Source organism: Eleutherodactylus coqui, chromosome 9, assembly GCF_035609145.1.
Source record: "Eleutherodactylus coqui strain aEleCoq1 chromosome 9, aEleCoq1.hap1, whole genome shotgun sequence".
Classification (NCBI taxonomy): Eukaryota; Metazoa; Chordata; class Amphibia; order Anura; family Eleutherodactylidae; genus Eleutherodactylus; species Eleutherodactylus coqui.
In genome coordinates, this window is record NC_089845.1 from 91,873,114 (window position 1) to 91,899,804 (window position 26,691).

The 26,691-nt window shown below is 43.3% G+C and overlaps 1 protein-coding gene across 1 annotated transcript in view; it reads right to left on the minus strand.

The window, feature by feature from the left end:
- Positions 1 to 26,691, minus strand: part of PRKDC (protein kinase, DNA-activated, catalytic subunit) — a 187,027-nt gene that overhangs the window by 53,567 nt on the left and 106,769 nt on the right. Inside the window, exons 43-50 of the mRNA XM_066578069.1 lie at positions 26,454 to 26,622; positions 24,293 to 24,358; positions 19,783 to 19,855; positions 17,196 to 17,344; positions 16,920 to 17,060; positions 16,280 to 16,399; positions 13,321 to 13,464; positions 12,777 to 12,928 (exon numbers count right to left, since the gene is read on the minus strand). Coding sequence (XP_066434166.1) covers positions 12,777 to 12,928; positions 13,321 to 13,464; positions 16,280 to 16,399; positions 16,920 to 17,060; positions 17,196 to 17,344; positions 19,783 to 19,855; positions 24,293 to 24,358; positions 26,454 to 26,622 — 1,014 coding nt within the window. The remainder of the gene's footprint in view (positions 1 to 12,776; positions 12,929 to 13,320; positions 13,465 to 16,279; positions 16,400 to 16,919; positions 17,061 to 17,195; positions 17,345 to 19,782; positions 19,856 to 24,292; positions 24,359 to 26,453; positions 26,623 to 26,691) is intronic.

Consider the following 26,691-nt stretch of genomic DNA (forward strand, 5'->3'; position numbering starts at 1 on the left):
TTTCGCTGGCTTCTTGCTTTTTTAGACGCGCCTGCGCTGTGCGGTCTTCTGTCTGGTGAATGGGGCCGCTCGTGCCGGAGAGCTGCTCACCGCGTCGTCATCGTAGCTCCGCCCCATCACGTGTGCCGATTCCAGCCAATCAGGAGGCTGGAATCGGCAATGGAACGCACAGAGCCCATGGTGCACCATGGGAGAAGACCCGCGGTGTACCATGGGAGAAAACCGCAGTGCATCCCTGGGAAAGGACCGGCGGCCATCTTTGGGAGAAGATTTTTTAAAGTCCTTATTTCGTCGGATCGGTGAGTAGCAAACGGTTTAAAAAACACTTTAATTTGCTATATTATGCCAGGGGGATGACAGGGGGAATGGGGTAAGGTAAAATTTTGAGGTTTGCCGCAAGACAACCCGTTTAACTCCTTGAGTGGCACGCCCGGAAAATTTCCGGGACGAGCTCCACTGCTCATAGCAACATAGCCCGGAAGATTTCCGGGCTATGTATCACTATGGGAGCTGCAGAGCACAATGCCACAAGCTGTGACAGTGTGCTCTGCCTGCACAGTCCCACAGAGAACAAAGCAAGGGCTTTGAAAAACCAGCAGAAGATATTGCCGATATGCCGGCAATCTCCTGCTTTGTTTACAGGTTGCCATAGAGACCATCGGCTTGTCAGAAGCAAGCCGATGGTCTCTGTGGCAGGGAGAGCTTGGTGTTTGGCTGAGAGGGGACAGCTAGGTACCAGCTCTTACAGCAGAGATCAGAGAAAACCTCCGATCTCTGCTGTGTTAACCCTTTACATGCTGCAGTCTATGTGACTGCAGCATGTAAAGCGCTGTCACTGCAGCATGTAAAGGGCTGTCACCATCGGACCCCCGGAATGTGATCAGGGGTCCTGATGGGTCCCTGTGGAAGTCCCCTAAAGGGACAAGAAAATTTTTTTTTTTAAAAAAAAGGTAAAAAATTAATAAAAAAATAATAAAAACACTTGTCTCCCTTTACTTTGTAAAAAGTCAAAAATACAATCACACATGTGGTATCCATGCGTCGTAATGACCCAGAGAAGGAAGTTAATACATTATTTAACCCCTTAATGACATGGCCCTTTTTTTTCTTTTTTCCCCCATTTCTTTTTTCCCTCCCCCCTGTTTAAAAAATCACAACTTGGGGCGGAGCCTGACCGAGGAGAGCAATGGCTGCATGTTGAAACTGCTCCATTGCTGAGACAGAGAAACAGACGCCCCACAGCAGCTATCTTTACCTATCATGGGCAAACTAACTAAAGAAAGGAGTGGAGAACCCCTGGGGACCCCCCGACCGGCCCGAGGACAAGCTGATCTACAAAAATACCTGAAGGAAAGAGCCTCCCACTCTCCTCGTGCTCCAAGTAAGATGATGCCGGCAGCTACAGCAGCACCTCGGACCGGGAGAGAATGTGAGTCTTCCTCAGAGGGGGAGGAGGAGGAAGGGGTTTCAAGAGGATTTATGAGGGATCTCATCAGCAAAGCCATGAGCCCAGTCCTTGCTGAACTGACAGTAATAAAAGAAGAGATAAGACACATGGGGAGGAGGGTAGAGGACCTGGAGGGATCTACAGCAGCCATTTCCTCCCATGCAATAGAACTCTCACAGGCTCTAAAGGCGCAGCATTACCACCTCAACAGGTCCCTCCTAATGCAGGAGGACCTGGAGAACCGCAGCCGCCGGAGTAATGTTCGTATAAAGGGGGTCCCGGAGACGTGGGCGACGGAAGCCCTCCCTAAAGTCATCCTAGAAATTTTCACATCATTAGTGGGCCCTGAAAAAGCCGCTACAATGACCATAGAAAGAGCCCATAGAGCCCTACGTCCACAACCGGCAGCGGGGGAACCCCCCAGGGACCTGATATGTAAATTGCTGTCCTTTCCAGACGCTGTGGCCATCTTAGAGGCAGCAAGAAATCACAGGAGCTTGCAGTATGCTGGTGCTGCGATACAGCTGTATCAAGACTTATCCCCTACCACACTGGCCAAGAGACGGCTTTTAAGGCCCCTGTTGGACGCTTTAAGGGTTAAAAACGCCAAATATGCATGGCTATTCCCCTTCGGTTTGGGGGTAACCTACAAAAGGAAGAGGATTAATATCAGAACACCAAGTGATTTACAGAGTAGCTGGAAGTTTTTGGAGCTAGAACCCATTGACCTGCCGAACTGGCTCCCCCTACCAGATTTCCCGGATCTGCCTCACCTACCATCAGCAGAAAACTGGAACATAGTGCCATATGCGAAGTCGCCTAGAAACAAAAACAAGAAAAAAGCCAGAGAAGATAATACAGGAGACAATCCATGAGGGATCCCCCCCCCCCCCCCCCCCGAGATCCCCACCCTGGAAACAAGTCTGATTTGAGGACTTGGATCATCACAGGACTACCGCCACAAAAGACCATTGCGGGACTTTACCCCCTATATTTCACCCTCAGTATCGACAACCCGGACTGGCCGGCACAGGCGGAGCCCCCCCTCTAACTTCCCACCACCCCCACATACCCCACCCTTACTAACATGCTAAGGGCACCTTCGCCCTCCCACGATTGTTCTTGCACCATGGCGTATATGCAAAAAGGGGCGCCTGTCTGTCTACACCCGATCAGGCACTTAGAGTGTTATTTACAGTTAATGATATATAGTTTACACCGCCAACCGACGGACGAGGGTAACCGTTAACCCAATTATTGTCCGTACATCTCACTTATAGTGGGATAGATAACTTTGTTTGTTTGTCTACTTGTTGTGTGTGAAAACCCCCACCCCACTTACACCCTAACCTTTTTTCCTACCCCTGCCTTCCCGCACTTTCCCTACCCTACCCCAGAATCTCCAGTCTCTCTCACTACCGACAAAACTCCAAATAAGCATATACTGCTGACACAAGAATACCACCTTTCAGTGGCCTCCAGGGACATCAGAGCCCACAACAAACAGATCCACCAACAACTCACATAACCTCTTTATATTTTTGAGCTTGATTTCATTGTCTTACTCTTTAGATGCAGGGAGACGTCTCTCACACCGTTCATGAAGCGGAACCTCTGCGGTGCACGTCCTTCAACGTCCGGGGCCTCAATACACCACGGAAGAGGTATGGAGTTTCCCAACTACTAAGAAGGTACAAAACAAAAATTCTGCTCCTTCAGGAGACACACTTCAAAGGAGACAGACGCCTAGCCCTCCCGGGGAAACAGTTCCCACATTGCTTCCACAGCTCCCACCCCCGATCGGCTTCCAAGGGTGTATCGACTCTATTTCATAGATCAGTCAATTTCACTCTTCAGTCGGAATTTTCCGACGAAGAGGGGAGGGCCCTATTCCTAAAAGGCACCTTGAATGGGGTAAAAATAACTATAGCTAACCTGTATGCCCCGAATACTCACCAAGCAGAATGGCTATCCAAACAGATTAATATCCTTAAAGAGTTTGCAAATGGTATGATAATACTGGGAGGGGACCTGAACGTAACCCTTAACCCTCACTTTGACTCCTCCAGGGGTAGATCCCAGGTCCCGCAGGGTCACTTGAGTAAAGTTATTAAGGCCATGGGAGACTTGGGCTTGGTGGACGTTTGGCGGACGCTAAACCCCTCGGATAGGGACTACACCCACTTCTCACAGCAGCATAGGTCCTACCAAAGACTCGATTATATATTCATATCAAACACCCTCCTCCCAAATATAAAACGGGCTAAAATAGATGTCATATCAGTGTCAGATCACGCGCCAGTACATGTAGACGTTGAGATTATACATGAAGGCCCAAAAGATTGGGTATGGCGAATGAATGACACTCTCCTAGATAGAGAAGAGGACAGGCAAAAACTCTCAGAGCTCCTGGAAGAGTACTTTCAGCTGAATGATAGCAAGGAAGTGAAGACTCCCATAATCTGGGAGGCCCACAAGGCCTACATGAGGGGTCTACTCATTGCCCTTGGGACTAAAAGAAAAAGGCAACTGAACCAAGAAATAGACACTCTTCTTAATCAAATAGCAAGACTAGAGAGGACAGCCAAACACTCACTAATCAAAAACAATCTGATAGAACTAACAGAAAAAAGGAGAGAACTGGGGCGACTGATCAGATCGAGATTCAACAAAAAACACCTATTCCTCAAACAGTCGGTCTATATGCAGGGGAACAAAGGTAGCAAATATATGACAACATTACTTAAGAAATCCCAAACCAGAAATCATATTAATGCAATCAAAGTTCAGGGGGGAAAAGTAGTAACTACAACCAGGGAAATAGCTAAAGCATTCCAAGCATTCTACAACAAACTATACAACCTAAGAGACCAACCTAACCCAATAGAACAAGAATCCTTCAAAAACAATATTGACGAGTACTTAAGAGCCCTAAAACTTCCTAAATTAGATGAAGAAGCCACCCAAACCTTGCTCATGCCAGCCTCAGATCAAGAAATGGAGGATCTAATTACCTCTAGCCCGTCGGGCAAGAGTCCTGGGCCGGACGGCTTTTCGGCTACCTATTATAAGACCTTTAGAAAAAACGTAATCCCCAAACTGAAAGACCTCTTTAATTCCTTAATGCAGGGAGAGGAGCTTCCGAAACAATCTTTGGAGGCGCATATCACCCTCATACACAAGGAAAATAAGGATCCGGAAATATGCTCAAATTACAGACCTATCTCTCTCTCATTAACATGGACGCGAAACTTTGGGCAAAGTTTCTAGCGAAAAGAATGGAGGACTTGGTCCCAGCCCTAGTCCATAAGGAGCAGGCGGGGTTCGTGAAGGGAAGAGAGGGGAAAGACAATTGCCATAAACTGCTACATGCGATGAGACTAGCGCAAATTCGCAAAATCCCTCTGGTCTTGATAGGTACCGACGCCGAAAAGGCATTCGACCGCGTCAATTGGTCGTACCTAGAAAGAGTTTTGGCGAACTTTAACTTCCCAAAGGACTGGATATCGGCAATATTTTCCCTATACGGCAATCCTTATGCGAGACTGAGGATTAACAACTCCCTTTCTCTCCCCTTCGCGATCCGGAACGGAACGAGACAGGGGTGCCCATTATCCCCGACCCTGTTCGTCCTGGCACTCAAACCCCTGTTACAGGAAGTTAGACTGCACCCGGGCATAGAAGGCATTAAAGCCGGCCCGCATCAACTGTCGTCAGCGGCGTTCGCTGATGACATCATGTTCCTAGTATCCAACCGAACGAGAGGGATCCCAGAATTGGTCACAATCCTTGAGAAATTCAGCACATTCTCAGACTTTAAAATAAATTATTCAAAGTCTACTATACTCAATGTATCTATACCCGCAAAACAGAGCACCACCCTGAAACTCAAATCACCCTTCTCCTGGGCGGAGAACTCGATAGAATATTTAGGGGTAAAAATTACAAAGAAAGCGGAAAACCTATATACAACTAACTTTCTACCACTTCTCCCACAAATAAAGAACTTACTGAGACGTTATGATCTACCGTACATCTCGTGGCTAGGCAGAAAAAATATAGTTAAATCATATGTACTTCCCATCATTACATACAAACTAAGGATGTTGCCTATCCACATCCCTCAAACTTTCTTCCATTCCCTACGCAAACTATTCTCAAACTACATCTGGAAGCAAAAAAGACCACGCATAGCTTATAGCTTACTGACTAAAAGGAGAGGGGAAGGGGGGATCGACATGCCAAATGTCCCAGACATATACAGAGCTATTCAACTCAGCAATTGGGTGGACTTGACTCATGCGACAAGAGACCCCCTTACCCAAGCCCTGGCAGGTAACACACACGGCGAGACTATGACGGAAGACCTATGGCATCCGACAAGACGTAGGTACACCTCCAAGGAGTTCAACCCATTGCTGAGGGCCCCCTGCGAGACCTGGGATATGTTGCGGACCCAGTTGGCTCCGGACCCTTCTCCAATGGCCCCTCTGAGTACCATCTGTCCCCTCCTGGGCATCACTTCTGACCCCAGCGTTAGAAGCTTGTGGAACAGGTGCACAGGTACCAACCTGGGCGACCTGCAACACCTAAGCAGTAGCAACCCAGGGGAGGCCCTTCGCCTTTTGGCACCAGACCTACGCCTGTCCTTCCTGCAGGAAGCTCACATAACCAGAACCATAGAGAAATTCTTTAAGGGGTTTAGATCTACAAGACCCACAACAGCATTTGAAAAATTTTGCTTGGAAGGGGCTCCCAAACGCAAACTAATATCCAATCTTCAAAAGAAATTTATCTCTCCCACCACAAGCTACAAACCAGCCTATCTTAGTTCTTGGGAACGTGAGCTAAACATTACAATTACCCCGGAAGACACAAAAATAATACTGAGATTAGCCTTTGGACTCTCACCGTGTGTCCTCTCGCAAGAAGGCCACTATAAAACATTGGCGAGATGGCACAGGACACCACAGTGGCTTTACTCACATAAACTAGCTACACAGGAAAAATGCTGGAGATGCGATGCAGATGAGGGCTCCCACAGACATATATGGTGGGACTGCCCAGTGCTCTCCGCCTTCTGGAGGGATGTGGAGGCAGCGATTAAAAGCGTTAAACCAGACTTTGTATTACTACCCGAAATCATTTTTCTATGGAAGCCAACAGCCACATTCCACCCCCTTAAGGACAATTTGATCGCCATCCTCATTGACGCAGCTAAAGCACTCATTCCGGCCATGTGGCTCCAAAAGCATTCACCCACGGTGTCACAATGGAGGGATAGAGTAGACTTAATTTACAACCTAGAAGAACTCACTAGCTGGAAACGAGGTACCCATGACAAATTCATGAAGGACTGGGAGCTGTGGAAGCGAATGTTGGTACCCCAAAATAGATAAAAAATGTTGGGATAAATGGCGTAGGCCATGGCGCACTGACCGAAGGGAGCTTCAGGCCTCTATTCCCCACCGGAAGGTGGCCTAGCCACCCAAGGCTGTAAAAACATGATACGCGCCCCGGACGTTGAGGCGGGACCAGATGAGATGAGAGAAAGTCCCTTACATCCCCCGGAGGGGATCAGCCCCACACCTGAGAGTAGGATGAGAAGACAGTGAAAGTAAGTAAAACTTTGCACTAAAATACATATGGAGATACCCCACCCCCACCCCCACTACCCTACAATCTTCCTCCCCCCCACTCGCCTATCCCAACCCACCTTGCACACGTTAGTTCATTTTTTGTTAAAAATTAATGGAGACAATCGGGATATAAGTGGAAGACGCAATAGGAACGGAGCCTAATATCCCGACACTGTCCCACATCATACGACGTCCAAAGTTATTTATGATTGCAATAGTCTGTACTTGCATAACTAGATATATTGGATGCAATCTTGATCGAAAAGCATACTGTATATGGATGTCAATTGTTATACCTTGTACACTATTATTGAAAAATCTTACTAATAAAAAGATTTAAAAAAATAAATAAATAAATAAATAAAAAAAATCACAACTTGTCCCGCAAAAAACAAGCCCTTATATGGCCATGTCAATGGAAAAATGAAAAAGTTATGGCTCTTGAGACGCAACTGCAAAATTAGTTGAAATTCAATGATTAGACCATTTTAAAAAACCTGCCCTGGTGGGCACGACAGGGTGGTAGGAAACCCGCCACTCAAGGGGTTAAGGCAGTCGCATCTAAATGAATCTGTCGTTGCTATATGGTCAACGAGATAATTATTTAAATTCTTCAAATATGCTCGACTGATCTCCTGAGGAGGACTAGAGGGTGTGGGGATATAGGACTTAGTAAATCGTATGAGGTGAGGTTCATGGTCAAAAGCGGATATTGTTTGAAGTGATGTATTTGTACCAGGGTTTCCAAATGTTTAAACATTTGTGTCTTGGTTTTGTATATAATGTATAGAATAGCTGGTAAAACATGGGCCCCCTACACACGGGCGGAAATTCTACGGCGGGATTTCCCGCAGAATTTCCGCCCGTGCCCACTGCGGTAGGATCGCATTAGATAATGCAATTCTATGCAGAAAGACGCAATTTGTCTGCGTGAAAACACGCACGGGGAAAAAATCGTGTCATGTTCTATTTCTCTGCGAGACCCTCACAGAAATGTCACTGGTAACGGGCCGGCTCTGCTCACACACCGGCTGGGCGGCAGCCGGCACATAGTGCAGAGAGAAGACGCCGGAAGTGGGTAAGCCGCAGGGCTGTGCAGTGGCACAGGTCCGCATCCCGCTGCGAGAATTTTCGCAGCGGGATCCAACCCAGCTGTCTGTGGGCGTCCATATATGGATATAAAGTTTTTCTGTCCCATCTACGAAAGGAAAAGTATATTTAAGCTCTGCAGTTGGTTTTGTATTTTGGTTAAAAGTGGAGGAGTGTAATTAAGTTTATATAGCATGGACGTGCCCGGTGTTAGTGCGATACCCAGATATTTGATACCGGCAATGGGCCATGTGAGAGGAGACTGTAGTTTTACAACTGGCATCGAATCTTCAGGGACAGAAATATTTAAGGCTTCATTTTGAATTTAGAGAATTTCTTAAAATTTTCAAACATTCCTAGGATTGCTGGGATGCTGTTTTTGGGTTTATTATTAGAATTAGGAGATCGTCTGCATAGGCTGCTGTAGTGTGTGTAACCTCTCTGACTTTTAGGCCACTTATGTCAGGACACTGTCTTATTTTTTGGAGCAGGGTTTCCAGCATCAATACAAAAAGGGTCAAGGAAAGAGGGCAGTCCTGCCTAGTATAGATAAATGGTGGGACAAGGATGTTAGAGAATGCTTTATAATAACTTATAGGGAAGCTATCTGCACCTGGGCATTTCCCATTGGGAACTGATGAGAGGACCTTTAGGATCTCTGGAGCTGTGAATGGTTGGAATAATTGTGATTCATCCTCTTCTGTAAATTCAGGAAAGGTAACTAAATCTAAGAAGTGGTAGTTAGGGGAAGTGGGGAGTCGGGGAGAGAATTGTTAGTTCAATTCTAACAAAGCCTCGTAGTAGGTTTGGAATTCTTTGGTGATCTCTGTCGTATTCGTAACTTTATTGCCTGCGGGGGACGGTATTTTGTGAATGAAAGTGTTTTCTCCTTGCTTTTTTGATCAGTCTGGTCATGGCTTTGGATCCTTTGTCTCCATGTGCATATATTTTAATTTTAGAGATCTGAAATGTTTTAGCTGCCTTTACATTTGAATAGGTCCTTTAATTTGTTTCTAAGTTTCTTAAGTTCAGGTAATAAGTCAGGGTTCATGGTTATTTAATGCAGGTTATCTGCACTCCAGATCTGGGATAATATGGAATTTATAGTGCTCTTTGCTTTTTAATTATAGGTCCTAAAACAATTAACTCGCCCCTAATGTATGCTGTATGTGTTTGTCATTTAATTGAAAGAATTACTCAGGTTTTCCAGTTAGTAGGGTTTAGTTTTGCTATTTTTGTACACTAAAACACACTTTTTCCCCTCCAAAGATTGGCTTTTGAGTTGTCACACTCCAAGAGTCATGGGGTATTTGCTTTTCCATTGACAGAACTCTACAGGGGATTGTTTTTTGCAGTATGAACCATAAACTTGAATTTAACTAATTTTTGGGAGCATATAACATTTTTATTACTTTTTATGCCATTTGTTTCTAGAGGTTTAACCAAATCTGTAACTCTGGCATGTTTTTTTTAAATTTCTATATTTAACCCCTTGAGTGGCGGGTTTCCTACCATCCTGTCATGCCCACCAGGGCAGGTTTTTTAAAATGGTCTAATCATTGAATTTCAACTAATTTTGCAGTTGCATCTCAAGAGCCATAACTTTTTCATTTTTCCATTGACATGGCCATATGAGGGCTTGTTTTTTGCGGGACAAGTTGTGATTTTTTAAACAGGGGGGAGAAAAAAAAGAAATGGGGAAAAAAGAAAAAAAGGGGCCATGTCATTAAGGGGTTAAATAATGCATTAACTTCCTTCTCTGGGTCATTACGACGCATGGATACCACATGTGTGATTGTATTTTTGATTTTTTTTTACAAAGTAAAGGGAGACAAGTGTTTTTATAATTTTTTTTATAATTTTTTAAACTTTTTTTTTTTTGTCCCTTTAGGGGACTTCCACAGGGACCCATCAGGACCCCTGATCACATTCCGGGGGTCCGATGGTGACAGCCCTTTACATGCTGCAGTGACAACCCTTTACATGCTGCAGTCACATAGACTGCAGCATGTAAAGGGTTAACACAGCAGAGATCGGAGGTTTTCTCTGATCTCTGCTGTAAGAGCTAGTACCTATCTGTCCTCTGACAGCTAACAACCAGCTCTCCCTGCCACAGAGACCATCGGCTTGCTTCTGACAAGCCGATGGTCTCTATGGCAACCTGTAAACAAACCAGGAGATTGCCGGCACATCGGCAATATCTTCTACTGGTTTTTCAAAGTCCTGCACTGCTCTATGTGGGTCTGTGCAGGCAGAGCACAGTGTCACAGCTTGTGGCATTGTGCTCTGCAGCTCCCATAGTGATACATAGCCCGGAAATCTTCCGGGCTATGTTGCTATGGGCAGTGGAGCTCGTCCCAGAAAATTTCCGGACGTGCCACTCAAGGGGTTAAACGGCATTCACCATGCAGTATAAATAATATGTTAAATTACTTCTGCAGGTCAGTACGATTACGCCATTACCAAATTTATACAGGGTTTTTTTTCTAACTTTTTAACTCTTTTTTTTTATCGCTGCATTCAAAGAATCCTTACATTTTTTCTTTTTTTTTGTCAATTGTGATGTGTGAGGGCTTTTATTTGTAGGATGAGTTTTACTTTTTAATGGTACAATTTGTTGATTCATGTAATATTTTGATAATTTTCTATTCTGTTTTTTGGAATTCGAGATAGGCAAAATTAGCTACGTTCGTCATGCTTTTTGTATTTATTTTTCATGACGTGCACTCTGTGGGTTAAATACTGTACTATTTTTCTCCTCTGGGTTATTACAAATTTGTGATTTTTTTCATAAGAAAGTAAAGGTGGGGTTTTGATGTTTTTATTTTTTTTAATACTTTTTTAAAATCCTTTTAAATTTATTTTTGTCCCTAGGTGACTTGAATATCACCTTCTTTTATCATTCTTATAATACACTACTATACTTCAGTATGACAGAGTATTACACAACTTATGAAACTTATAGCCTATAGCCATATTCAAGTCTCCGTTTGCGATGTCAGGGGTCCGATGGGTGACAGAGGGAGTCCCCCTTCCTCGGTCAGCCTTTTTCATGCTGAAGTGTAAAATAAACATGAATAATTGACTAACCAACTACAGAATTTACAAAAAACAATATGCCCCATATTCTGGCTACCGGCAGCTGTCACTAAATTGAGTGTAGAAGCTAACACAGTTTGTAGAAAGCCGACATACAGGGTTGTAAGTTTTATTGCAATGTCTTATGCAGCAGGTTTAATGAAGTAAGTTTTTTGTACTTTGCGTAAAATCTCTTACTTGTCTCGTTCATTTGGGGACAGAGCTTAAAGCCTTGGTATAGCTACTGCCAGTAGGAAACGGACACTAAGCAAAAAAAAGTGTTAGCTTCTCCTACCAGCAGGCACCAAGCTAGCCAGTTTGTATGCAAGCCATAGGAGTAGCAAGTAGAACAAAAACAAGTTAAAAACCAGGTAAAGCCAAAACAATAAACCTTAAACAATGTAACGGAGCTTAGAATCATGTGCAATATTTACAGGATGAAAATGGTGAATTGGTTAAAAATTATGTTTAGAACGCGAACTTTTAAATTCCTATTTTTTTATCTGTTCTCTCAGAAAGTGGATGGCACATCAGCTGATTTTCCATGTGCTATTGGGGGAATAAAAGAATGCAGGCTATCTATAAGTAGAGAGATGGTGAGGGAACACTTAGCTAACTTAAATGACTTCAAGTCTCAAGGTCCAGATGAATTACATCCTAGGACACTAAAGAAAGCATTGAGAGACCTTTAGACCTGGAAGAAACCAGCCGGTGGGGAAGAATGGATTCCCGGCGACTGCTACTGCCGTGATTTACCTCACTCTGAGCTTGAATTTGTAGTGGCCCTGAAAGGGGAAGGGTCACACGAGGAAGTAAGGAGGCAACAGAGTCCACCTGAACACATTAAGAGGTATGCTGACTGGCCCAGTTGTAGAACTAAGAAGCTAAGCTTAAGGAAGGGGGTTGTGGGCTGAATGGTGGTGGTGGTTAATGGCGGTGGAAGGAGAGAGGAAAAAGGAGAAAAGTAGGAATACTTACCCCTGCATAAAAATACTTACTTTTTTGCCCCAAAGGCAATGGCTCCAGATGTCAAGCAGTGTGCACCCCAGTGCTTTTTGAATGAGGGAAGTGCTCAAAAGTGGGTGCAATTATGGCTGGCAGATCAGGGTCAAACTAACGTTGACCATGCATCCTTGTCTTCTGAGGTCCAGGCCAACAACAGAGTGGTTAACGCTAATCTGTTCACCCTTCTCATTGGGGTAACAGGGAGAGTCTAATGCCAGCCCTGTATTCCCAGAATCAGGAAGAAATAATTGAAGACTGATAGAAGAGGTCTGCCTCCCTCCTACAGGAACTAAGCTAAAACTAGCTAGTTTGGTGCCTGCAGGAGGGATACTGCTAGAAGGAGGAGCTAACACTTTTTTTCACTAAGTGTTCTCCTCCTGCAACAGACAAGAAAGGAAAAGAAGTATGCCTGAGTTTGAACATCTCTCAAGCTAAATTACAGGTTTTTTTAATTACATCTGTGACTATTTAAGGGTGAAGAGACACAGAAAACGTCATGTAACAACCACTATGCATACCTATATGGAATACAAAGGCAATCCTTCCAGCACTCCAAGACAGTTTTTATGATCTCCAAATTATGTCTGTACACTGCTCTCTTTTCATGAAATGAATTCCTCATCATAAATTCAAGCAGTCTGTTAGCCAGGATTTCATCCTTTGCAAGTCCCTGATAAACAAATGTATTATCACATGATTAAACAATCATCAATATGGTAGAAAATACTTAAAGGGGTTATATAAGTTAAAACTTTTATGTGAAAAGGAGTCCGCCATGTGCAAAACATAAAGAAGAGCTCATACTCACCTCTCCCTAACAGCGGCTTCGGTTCTCCTTGCTGCATATTTACAAGCTGCAGTAAAGCCTGTGCCATCCTATAAACCTGCTGCTGCAGCCAATTACAGAACTCAGCGATGATCAGTAGAGGACTGGAGAGGAAAGCCTTTTCACATGGGAGACGCTTTTTCACATAAAAGATTTTACTTGGACAACACATTTAACATTTTACTTATGAATTATTACTTCATTTAATTTTTTATTAGGCCTCTACTGTTACTTACTTTAGGTGTAGCAACACTCGACCAAGAAAGAACCGTCACCACAGTCTCTACAACCAAGTAGTGAATGCCTGTTCCACCATTATTTCCTGACACAATCAGCTGCAGTAACGGGCCAATCCAAAACTTTGCATATGGACGGAAAACCTAAAATACAAGATCATGCTTTCACACAAGTACAAGAAAAGGGTGCAGTTCAATATTTACTTTAAAATATTACATTTAAAACAGAAAAACAATTTTGGCCCACACGTATAAATGTCAATGCTGTCAATTTGAGAAAAAAAAATGACACACACAAAAATGTTGCACAATCAAATGAAAATCTTTATTCACTTCATGTCAAGTTATTGTGTGTATATAAACCAAAATACTTTATGAAGATTGCCATCTTTTGTAGATGTTTATTCTTTGTTATGTTATTATTGTACCTTGTCACCACCAGAATAATGGGTGGAGACCAAGTGTGACAGCTTAGGGCTAGGGTACGCCCCTAAAAGTCCTGATTGGCTGCCTGCAGGAAGGTCCTAGCAGTGTGGGGAGTGAGTTTTGCCTTGGATGGAGGGTTGGGGTGAGGGTTTGTTTAAGTGTTAAGCTTTCATTATTAGCTGTAAATGGTCCAAAATGGAAGCATTAAGAGCTAATAATTGAACCATAACACTTAAACCCTCACCCTAACCCTCCATCTAAGCCAAAGTTCAGTCCACACGCTGCTAGGACTTGAAATGTGACGGCTACCCGCTCTGCCGCTGCAGGAAAAAAAATCATCTGTCAGCGCTGATGTGAGGTCGGCCCTGGGGAACTACAGAGTGGCGGAGCAAAGAAGGGAGAAGGCAGACCACCCAACAAGCGGAAGCAGCAGGCATGGAGACAGAGAGCGGGCAGCAAGCAAAGCAGCGGGGAAGGGGGGGGGGTGAGCGGAGGTCTGGGTGGTGACAAAATACAATAGTACCCTTTGTTATTTAGGTGTAAATCCTTGTTAGATTTTAGCTTTCTTTTCACAATTCTGCATTTTAACCCCTTAAAGGGGTTGTCCCGCGAAAGCAAGTGGGTCTATACACTTCTGTATGGCCATATTAATGCACTTTGTAATGTACATTGTGCATTAATTATGAGCCATACAGAAGTTGTCAAAAGTTATTCACTTACCTGTTCCGTTGCTGGCGTCCTCGTCTCCATGGTTGCCGTCTAATTTTCGCCGTCTAATGGCCAAATTAGACGCGCTTGCGCAGTCCGGGTCTTCTCCTTTTCTCAATGGGGCTCCGTGTAGCTCCGCCCCGTCACGTGCCGATTCCAGCCAATCAGGAGGCTGGGATCGGCAATGGACCGCACAGAAGCCCTGCGGTCCACCGAGGGAGAAGATGCCGGCGGCCATCTTCAGCAGATAAGTAAGAAGTCACCGGAGCGCGGGGATTCAGGTAAGCGCTGTCCAGTGTTCTTTTTTAACCAGTGCATCGGGGTTGTCTCGCGCCGAACGGGGGGGGGGGGTTGAAAAAAAAAACCCCCGTTTCGGCGCGGGACAACCCCTTTAAGGACACGGCCTATTTTGGGCTTAAGGACGCAATGATTTTTGGCGGATTTTAATCTTCATTTTTCAAAAGCCATAACTTTTTTATTTTTCTGTCGACAAGGCTATATAAGGGCTTGTTTTTGTGTGTGGCAAACTGTAGTTTTTATTGTTGTCATTTTTGGGTACATAAAAAAAATAATAAGTTTTACTGTATAGTCTATGATCGTAGGGAGAGAAAAAACTCAACAATTCTGTCAGATTTATTTTTAAAGTGTTAATTATGCAACATAAATTACACAATCCATTTTTTCTGTGGGTCGATACAATTACAACGATACCAAAATTCTTATTTTTTTTTTTAGGTTTTTCCACTTTTCTGCAATAAAAACCCTTTTTTTGGAAACTAAATCGCTGCATTGAAAATTGTAATAACTTTTTTATTTTTCTATGGACGGAGCTTTGTGAGGGCTTATTTTTGTGAGACAATCAGTACTTTTATTGGTAGCATTTTGGGGTACATACGGCTTTTTTGATCACTTTTATTGCGGTTTTTGGGAGGCAAAATGCTAAAAATTAGCATTTTGCCTTAGTTTTCTAGCTTTTCTTTTATGCTTTTTGCCATGCAGGATAAAAAGTATGTTTAAGTTATTGTACAGGTCGCAACGGACACGACGATACCAAATATGTGGGATTTAAAAAAAAAAAAAGTTTTATGCTAATATGAGAAAAAGGCTTACACCATACCAGCTCTGATCGCTATAATAAAGCATTGCAGGACTTCTCTCCTGCAATGCCTTATCGCTTATTACAGCGATCATAGGCAATGGCAATACAAGACGCCGGTGTCTGCCATCCTGTTAACATGGCAACTAGCTGGGCTCTCTGTGATTATATCGCGCTCCCTCTGTCAACCCTTCCCATGCCGCGATCTACAGCACGATAGCGCGAGATCGCTTATGATCTTGCGCTATCCACATGACGTAAGGGTACGTCAAGTTGTGGGAAGTACCTCGCAGCCATGACGTACCCTTACATCATATGGAGGGAAGGGGTTAATGACGGACATATGGATCTGTCTGGTCCGCTTGTTTTTAAGTGTCATGTCTATTTTTTGGGGGATGTTAAGGGAAATAAAATGTTGCACACTAAAATATATCAAAGATATGTACTGCAATATCTTTGTATGTGCCATTCCCTTTTTCAAATGGACTATTCGCTGGCATATGATCTCACTATTGTTATTTGTGGTGCCAGCCACTTGCCAAATGTTGTCTAACTAATCAGATTCCAGCTTTCATATTTACAACACATTTCCATTTGAACCTGCACTGGACCCTATTTGTGAAGTGCAGAACAAATGACTGCAAGGAAGTGCAATTGTGTATTTGACAACAGAGACTGCAGATGAGACATGGTATATAGGAAAGAAAAAAATATGTCTTCATAACTTACTTCTTCAGAGTTAACAACAAGTTTGGAAATGAAAAGCCGTATGTTCAGTGGTGTGGAGGAATTTCCAAGTTTAGAATGCAAAAATGCCATCCATGGTGGCAGCTCTTCTGGTACTTTACCCTAAATACAAACAGAGGGAGATAGTTTGAACAATATCATGAATGTACACATGTGCCTTTCCGGACTCTTTCATTTGGCCTGATATATCCCAAGATGTGTGGCGCGAGATGACCAGTTTTGAAAAAGGAAAAAAAAACATGTTTTTGAAGTACTCTGTCGGGAGATGCTTACCGTGGTGCGTGTGGCAACCCAATGGTCGTGAAGTGCATTGAAGCCTCTCCAGGGTTTTGCTAGTATGTCACAATGTATTGAACGTGTATCGTCAGAAATTAGAGTCCATAATAAAATTTGCAGAAAGTCAAGAGTGGACATAACTGTGGCTCATACCATCGGCCTCAAGTACCAAAATAGACTGTGGGCTTTTATGTCAGTGGAGTTCGGTTTTCACTTATTTAACTATGCCAGAAAAACTAAACATAACTTCTGAGTAGTTGCCAAGGGCAACACTGTCATTTTTTTTTCTATCAGACAGCTTTGACATACAACACCCAATACTTCTGAAACGATCCTTCCTTCATACCTCCTCTACTTTGGGTGTTAGGCTATTTTGCTGCATGTGTTTAATCAGTCCAGTCATAGGCGCCATGCACTCATGCCGATTCAGTTCATCCATTTCAAACTCCATAACATCTTCTGGGTTTCGGACCTCCGAGCTGCGATCCTGTCATAACAGTACTGAATTATAAAACAGTCTTCACATAAAAATAAATTAAACTATACAGGATAGGATTGATATCTTAAGGTTTAAAGAAGTGACTGCTATAAGATGCCATTAAGTCAAACACATTTATCGTACTCTTATTCTTCTGCTCCTTTGAGATTTTCCCGGGTCCTGGGAACTGTAAGAAAAACTCTGGACTCCAGTTGAGAAGTCAAATTGGCTCATTTCTTCACTCAGGCTACTATCTGCCATGTAAGATTGCGAAGATAGATACTGAGGTTCATCTTTAATGGGAAGCAAAACAAAGAAAAAAGTTACATTATTACAGGTGCATAGGTATTTTATAAATAAGAAATACACAGCCAGTGTCATGAAACCTCATAAAAAATTATAAACTAATTAAAGTAATACATCTTTTAACGAAAAGGAAAGAGAACATTACAGATTACTTTAACCTCTTCGCACTCTGTAATGTATACGTACATCACAAAGGTGCGGGCTAAATATGAAGCGGGCTCGGAGTCCGAGGCTGGTGAAAAAACCTGTCTGAAACAGCCGCGATAGGAGCTATTTCACAGCTGTTTGACAGCTTACAAGCCTGACTGCGGCATATAAACTGTCAGCCAAAGTCCCGCAGGATGACAAAAAAAAAGGAGTTTTCAAAAATAAAAAAAAAAACTAAAAAAATACTAAAGATTTGAAGAAGAAAAAAAAACCCCTTTACGTTTTTCCTACAAAACAATCGAAACAATACAAAAATAAAAATAATTGGTATTGAGGTGTCCAAAAGGCCAGAACTATCACGTTATTTATTCCACACGGTGAATGCTGTAAAAATAAAAATCCAGCTGCGCTTTTCAGGTCACCTAGTCTCCAAATAAAAAATGAATACAAAGTGATCACGAAGTTGTAAGAACCCAAAAATGCTGGCAATAAAAAATACAGCTCAACCCTCCAAAAATGAGCCCTCACACACCCCACTTAAAGTAGAAAAATGTTATGGGGCTCTAAAGATAATGAAAAAAATGTTATAATATTAAAAGCTTTCAATTTTTTATGTCTTTAGTAAGACATAAAAACATTTATATACCTAGTACCGTCATAACGCTACTGACCCAGAGAATAAAGGTAACATGTTTTACAGCACCATGAATGCCGCAAAAGCAACCCCCCCTGACCCTAAAATGCTATAATTGTGCTTTTTCCCCAATTCTACCCCACTTACAAAAAAACTTTTATACATTTTCCAATATATTACATGGTGCATTAAATGGTGCCAATTAAAAAAATACAACTTAACCCTTAAAAAACAAATCCTTATAGAGCTTTTTCATTGGAGAAATAAAAGTTAAGGCCCTCGATAGGCAAGGATCGAAAAAAACAAAAAAGAGAACCTGAAAAAGGCTCATAGTTGAGGCTTAAGAGGCGCTTTCCTTTACAACAAAGATTTGGTAACCGCAACGGGGAAGTCAATTCCTTGCTGTCTTGTAAATTTTTCAGTATGACACTTTTCAAAGAGAAACCATTTCACATTGCTGTTCCATTATGAAATGACTCCAGGTTACATGTATAAGTGACAATTATATTGATGCACGATATATTAGGGCTGTACAGAGGGCTGAGGCTTACTTTCACAGTATACTGAAAGCAGACTCAAGTATCATCTTGTAAAGCACAATTAGTATTGTATACAAGCATACTATACTCAGAGAGGGTGTAACCTCAAATTTATAAACAGCAAGAATCATAGCATAGTAAAGTTGGAAGGGACCTCCAGAGTCATCGGGTCCAACCCCCTGCTCAGTGCACGATTCACTAAATCATCCCAGACAGATGTCTGTCCAGCCTTTGTTTGAACACTTCCATTGAAGGAGAACTCACCACCTCCCGTGGTAACCTGTTCCACTCATTGATCATCCTCACTGTCAGAAAGTTTTTTCTAATATCTGATTTGTGTCTCCTCCATTTCAGTTTGATCCCATTGCTTCTAGTCTTTCCTTGTGCTAATGAGAATAGGGCTGATCCCTCTCACTGTGACAACCCTTCAGATATTTGTAGACAGCTGTTAAGTCTCCTCTCAGCCTTCTTTTTTGCAATAATGCAATTCAATTTTCACGTACTTACTAAATATTAGCGTGTTTCTTGCAGATTGTAGGGGGCTGCTACACTGTATGTTTGTAATGTAGCCACTGTAATGTGCACCTGCATATATTTAGTTCATTTTGTTTTGGAGGTGCTGTCTGTTCCTGTTTTTTCCTTATCTTACATATGCATACTTTTTTGGATATAATCTATTTTGAGTGACACAAATAAACAGCTTTCTGCAGACAATTTGTGAGTGTGTTCTAATTATGTGAGCTCCTCTTTGTTGGCACAAGACAGTTTGTTAAACTAAAAAGACAAAAAAAAACTGCCAAAAAAAAGACACAAGTGAACGAACCATAGATGTGCTGCTGTGGAGATATGACGTTTTAACCCAAAATGACTATTAATGAACATTACAGACATTCTGGAGGCGATATATGGCTGCTTTTCCAACAACTAAATATCCGTCCTTCAAACATATACTTTTTTCTTTTATCTCAGTGCTTATAGCACAGGCGAAAGGGGAACTAGTCGTGGATGTGATGCCCACCCATCATCTTTCTCTTTATGCAACTTCTTAAACACTGAAAGAAAGGGAGTCAAAAGTCAGACAAAAATTCAAACAAATTCACAATACCTGAATCCTCATTTGCGGCTTCTCTTGCTTCCCTCCGTATAGCAAGATACTTTTTCTTTCGCTCCATTGGTACCTGTAGATGAGAAAAGAAGAAACATAAAATTACTCCCACCCTATAAGCCACCTCTCAGAAAATTCTCTCTTTGACCCCATACAGTCTGGCTTCCGCCCCTACACTCGTCAGAAACTGCCCTGACTTTAAGTGTCAAACAATCTCTTGACAGCCAAATCGAGGGGCGATTACTCCCTACTGATCCTCCTCGATCTCTCTGCAGCATTTGACGCTGTTGACCACAAACTCCTCCTCAGTATGCTTCACTCCATTGGACTAAAGGACACTGTTCTCCCCTGGTTCTCCTCCTACCTGCCCTCCTCTCCCCCTTGCTGCTGGGGTCCCCTAGGGCTCAGTCCTCGGCCCCCTCCTCTTCTTCATCTACACAGCCCCCATTGGACAGACCATTAGGAGATTGGGCTTTCAGTACCATCTCTATGCTGACAACACCCAGCTATACACCACCTCCCGTGATATCACAGCACCGTTCCCCCAGAAACATGAATATGGTGTGCTGTGCTGTCTGCTTGCTCACTTCATTTATGTTTCACAATCCACTGCTTGCTCAAGCGGGTTCACCTGCCCCCGGTCCTGGGCTTTGGCAATAAGAAATTCTATGCAAGGAAAGAGTATAATCCATATACACCTCTCTAACCAGACGCGTATCGGCTGCACAGAGTACAAATGCAACACAAATGCAATAGCCGGTGGGAACCTGAACATATTCCACCGGTAAAGTCCACAAGTGAAGGAAGGCGGCAGCATCCAGGTTTACAAAAATAGACATTAAAAATAGACAGCAAGCTTGACAAAGACCATCTGGTCGAAATATTGCTGTCTGTTTTTAATGTCATGGAAGAATAAAGATTGCTTTCTATCTTTGTAAACCTGGATGCTGCCGCCTTCCTTCACTTGAGCACCATTCCCCCAGAACATCACCGACTGTCTGTCCACTGTCTTTAACATTATGTCCTCTCTCTACCTAAAAATGAACCTCTCAAAAACTGACCTACTGGCGTTTCCGCCCTCTTCCTGACATCTCCATCTCAGTGTGAGGCACCACCATAACTCCCAGACAGCACGCCCGCTGCCTGGGGGTCATGTATGACTCCGATCTCTCCTTTACCCCTAAATCCAATCTCTGGCTCGAACGTGTCAGTGGCACCTCAAGAACATTGCAAGAATCCGCCCTTTTCTCACTGTGGACACGCTAGAAATGCTCACTGTTGACCTCATCCACTCTTGGCTCGATTATTGCAACTTGCTGCCGATCGGCCTCCCCTGTGCCAGACTCTATGCTCTCCAGTCCATCCTGAATGCGGCAGCCAGGCTCATCCTCCTGTCCAGTCGCTACTCGGATGCCTCTGCCCTGTGCCAGTCACTGCACTGGCTGCCAATCAAATACAGAATACAATTTAAACTCACTACCCTCATCTAAAAAGCTCTCCCCAGCACCACGCTACCCTACATTGCTTCGCTCATTTCAATTCACCACTAAGCCCGGGTCCCCCGCTCCGCTAACAGAATCAGACTAAGTGTCCCTTTAATTTGAACCTCTCATTCTAGCCTCCAAGACTTCTCCAGAGCAGCACCAGTCCTCTGGAACATGCTACCAACAGCTATCTGGGCAATCACTGGCACACTAAACTTCAGGTGTGCTCCAAAAACACACCTCTTCAGGGAGGCATACCATATCCCTTAAACCAAACCCCTCTGTGCACTGCCCGATAACATGCTCCCTGTCCCACCGACTGCAGTTCCTCCTAGCCGTAATCAACCGCCCCCCTGCAGTCATACAAACTCAGCTACTATACGGCCTGACCATTGTCTGTGTGTATAGCATCCCTCATTCTCCACCTCGCCTTACCGTGCACATTTCCACCCCTTTACCTTCTGTATCACCCTATTTGCAGTATGTAAGCTCGTTGGAGCAGGACCCTCACCCCTACTGTATCCATCAATTGATTACTTCATGTATCCGTGGTCTTGTTTCTATTTTCCCTGTTTTGTAAGCGCTGCAGAATATGTTGATCCTATATAAATACAGATTATTATTACCGTATTATAATTTAATGATGGAGGCGTCTGGTGATTAAAAGGTGCATGTGGGCTGCAAGAAGAAAGCAATTGCTGAGCAAATTCTATTATTCCACATGGGTGGGAAAAGACTAACTTTTTCTGCCATAGAGGACCACAGAAGTTACATAACTATTTTCACGAGACTCCCGTGTCATTTTTAGCTTTTGTTCAGTCCCAAGCTAATCAAGTCAATTATACAAATAGAGAATTTTTTTTCAAAGTTATTACATCCTTATAGCTCTGCAGCTAAGGGTAGTATGCTCACAAGCTGAAATTTCTGCGACTGTCCCAAAAATCTGAATAAGATTTGTAAAAAAGCCATGCACATGCTGAAGAAATTGCTGCCAAAAATTACCACATGTTTATATAGGCCACTTTAATGATTATACTCAGTGGTAACCTGGGGGGTTACTCGCTCATGAGGATCGCATCTTTTCCAGTAAGATGGTTGGCACCATTCTTCAGATAAGACCCTGGACAACAGGATCACTTCAAACTCTGGCTTCTCCCAGCTTTATTGCACACAGCAAACTTATCACAGTACCAACTCACAGCATATGTACTGGAACACATAACTTCAGGGTTCACAACCCGCAGTGTCCTTGCCACTTTATCCACCAAGGGCGTGTAGGGGGTATCCTTCCCTGTCAGACATCATGAACATAGTCTGGTCTGCTCTGGACCTCAGGCTTTGCAGCCTGTAGGTGCCTCTGCATCCGCTCTCTGTGGCTTTCAGCTGGGAACTCAATATGTCTGGAGTTTTTTCTCCAGACACATTTCCGATTAGCACACATTATGCCCGATTTTATGCTGCATACTACCTTGCCACAGCTCTAACAGCCCACTTAGTGGTCACATCCATATACTGCTGTTTTTGGTATAATTCTGGTAGTGCCTCATTCTATTTTTTAGATTGGAATGATTTCAAGTAGTATGAAGTCATCACACTTAGCAGATGCTGTATTTTGCAACAAATAATTGAAATTGTAAATGACTCTCCATTGACTTCTATGGGCGGTATGTAATCAAATCTACTACTGAGCCATTATAAATTGTTTTTAGTCGTTTTTCAGAATAAGTTACTAGTTGTGGGGTGGGGGAGATGCCTGATAAAGTGGAGAAAGATGCATTTTTCTCCGATCAAGCATTGTCCATAGCGAGTATCTTCCTGCTCAGAAGAAAAGGTTTGGCTGCCAGCGCAGGTGAGAGGTAAGTTGCAGCAGTGAGCAGGGGGGACCGAGGGAGAGAGAGATCTCCCCTCCGTTCCTCCCCGCTCTCCCCAGCCGCTCCCCGCCGAATCTTTTCTTCCGAGCGGGCAGGTACTCGCTAAGGCCAATGCTTGATCGAGTAATTGCTCTTAGCGAGTATACTCGCTCATCTCTAGTTACGGCAACTTAGAGGTTGTCCAGTTGTAAACTACTGATGGCTTCTCCTAACATAAACCATAAATAGTAAATCAGTGGGGCTCCACTGCCTGGAATCCCTGCAGATCAGCTGTTCACCGAGCCAGGGTGCTTATGTGCTGAGCTGATTTCTGCAGGAAGCAGACAGCTCCATTCTGTCTACAGTGGCCAGGCTTGGCATTATAGGAAAAAGTTTTCATTCACTTCAAATTGTGGGGATCCCAGGTGGCAGACCCCTACTATTGATAGCTTATCCTGCAGATAAGTCATCAATTATACACAACTGGACAACTCCTTTAAAAGCGTATCTGAGTTTTCAGATGACTTTTTCGCATGAGCCGTGTACGTACATGAGGAACAACACTACTTCTGGCCATTATATGGCTTGCATCCTGCATTTATTTTTTGCGTTTACTCCTATGCAGTGTGTTTATCTGATTCTGTATCCTCTCAGAACTGGTGGGAGAAGTCTGCTGTGCTATATCCTACAGAGTGTACACAGAGAGCTGCAGAGATCCTGGTCTCTGTTACACACAAACAGACAGAACCTCATCAAGTAGGAGTGACAGAACTTTAGAGAGTGATTTTTCAGCACCAAATCATTATTTCAGGTTAAAAAAAAAGTAAATAGCAGCTTTGCCATTTATCACACAAGCTATCAAATAAGCAAAAGTTTGGAGGGAGCTGGAGGGTGTATCTCCTCTCCGGGCCCTGCCAATCAGTTGACTGAAGGCGGCTGAGACACCTGTGCTGCAGCCTGTCAATGTTTACATTGAAGCAAGATCCTGTTGGTGCTCCAAATGCAATTTTTTTTATAGCAGTCCTTTAGGTTTGTTCCATTCACTCCTGAGGATGGGCATTAATTTTTAAGGGCTGAATTACGCCTTTAAATCTTACAAGAAATAAAACCCATTAAAAAACAATTATATTGATAAAACAAAATAATTGATAAAACGAATGTACTTCTTGATCTTACCTCGACTTCTATGGGAAAGGAATAGTGGCGGTTAAGATCTATTATATTTTCAAGGATGAAGACATTCTAAATAATAAAGAAACAAACAAAAAAAACAAAACAATAAGTTAAGAGGAACAAAAACAAGAGATCAAGATCCAGTATACAACATGTCTATAAACAGCAATGCATGACAAAGTTATTACCAGCAGTGTGTATGCCATAAGAATACGGAACATAATTAAAGCTGCAGTATTACATGAAAAGACACGGTGTAAAAAATTGCTACAGAATCGGACTGACGATTACAATTAGCACAGATATACACTGCCATGTACTTTAAAGGGGTTCTTCCATTTCAGCAAATAATTATTATTCTTTGTATGATTTATTTATTTTAGAAATTTTCCAATATACTTTTTGTATCAATTGCTCATCGTTAAGAACTCTGCTTGTTGTGTAAAAGAATATCTTCACTGTTTACACGTTTCATTTACACATTATAGGCCCAATGCCTACGGATGGATTATCGCTGCGAATTCCGCAGCAATGCCCGTCCATAGACATGCTGTGTTAAATGATTCTTCCCTGCTCACGAGCGAAAATCAACGCCGGAGGAGAAATTGCAGCATGTTCTATTCTGTGTGGAAAAACGCACAGACGGCTTCCATTGCAGTGAATGGAAGTTGTCCGTCCCGCGACACTTTTGCTGTGAGCACTGTGGAAGTATTGTGGGAATCCGCGTCACAGCCCAGCGAGTCATGCGCTGCACTGCACATGCGCGCTGGCTCGCCGGCCTAGACACTCGCAGTGGATCTGGACAGGTTAGTATAGGGTCTCTGAGAGGCGCTGAGTCCGATTTTGCAGGCGGAATCCAACCAGCTGTGGGCATGAGCCCTTAGTCAGTAACCTCACTCTTTATCACACCTCACTTGTAGCATGTGTGTAGACATATTTAAAAGAAAAAAAGGACCAATCTGAGCCCGGGAGAAATTAACCCTTATTCAACATAATTATGTTACAATAAGACTTAGAAAACACACATAAGCCAGCTGTTAAAAAGAACAGAGCATTGTGTGGTTATAATTCAAAATAAAAGTTCTTTAACCGGAAAGTAAACAAATATTAGTATTTTAAAATACATAAACCAATGTGGGATGAGCGGCAAACATTGAAGTTCAAAACAGAATCACCAACAGTCTGTAATTCGATGGTATAGAAAGTCTATAGACCCATTAAGGGAGTTGAAAAACATAGCAGCTTATTGTGGATCAGCTAACTATCCTATGCACCCTTACAGTTCCATGGTTTTGGTTGGTGCATCTCGGGGTCTACTGCATCCTGTAGTCCAACCAATGCTATAATTTATAGACGCAACCTTGTTAGGCCTCATGTCCACGGGCAAATTCGGATTTAAAATCCACAGTGTTTTTCCCGCACGCGGATCCGCGCCCCATAGGGATGCATTAGACACCCGCAGGTAGTTAAATACCTGCGGATGTCATTTTTCCCTGCAGGCGCGGGTCCCACGTGCAGGAAAAAATCCGGACATACTCCATTCAGGCGCGGGTCTCCCGCAGGCTTCTATTGAAGCCTATGGAAGCCGTCCGGATTCGCAGGAGACCCGCGCCTGAATTAAACTCACCTGCTCCAGGCGATGCAGGTCTTCCTTCCTTCGCGGCCGGAAACTTCTTTCTTCGGCCTGGCGGATGTGCCCGGGGCATGCGCGCGGCACGCAGCCGACATGCCGAGCACATCCGCCAGGCCGAAGAAAGAAGATCCGGCCGCGACGGAAGGAAGACACGCACGGACCGCTGAAGGTGAGTTTATTCTTATTTTTTGGCTTCAAGTCCGCGGGGCAGGAGGGACCCGCTACGGATTCTCCATGGAGAATCCGTAGCGGCCTGATTTTCCCCGTGGACATGAGGCATTAAAGATTTAAAGTCATGTTACAAGCTGTGATGAGATGTGAAGATGGCCATGGTGTTAACAGTTGTATGAAGTGTTTGGGCAACATTTCCTACAGTTGCTGGTCTTAATAATCTGAAGTATTGATCAAAGGATCTCTCAAACCACCAGAAAGATTTCAGTCAGGATTTTCCAGGGAGTATCTTTATCCTAACCTGGAACATTTTGTGCCTCTCAATAGTAAATCTAGCTTTCCACAAATACCAGCAATTACCTTTTCTTTCTTTTCTGAGAATAGAAAGACTTGATAGAACTTGCTGTCCGTAAAGGTGCATGAGCCGACTGCTATAGCACAGCTATATGCAGCACAGTGAAGCCGTCTCCTCTTCTCCAGTAGTTGGGTTTCCCCAGACATGTTCTCTGTATACGTATCATGACATAATCTGTAGAAACAGACAAATCGTAGAAAATGTAATGCTTTTATTAGGGCACATGCACCTGTGGCAGAAATG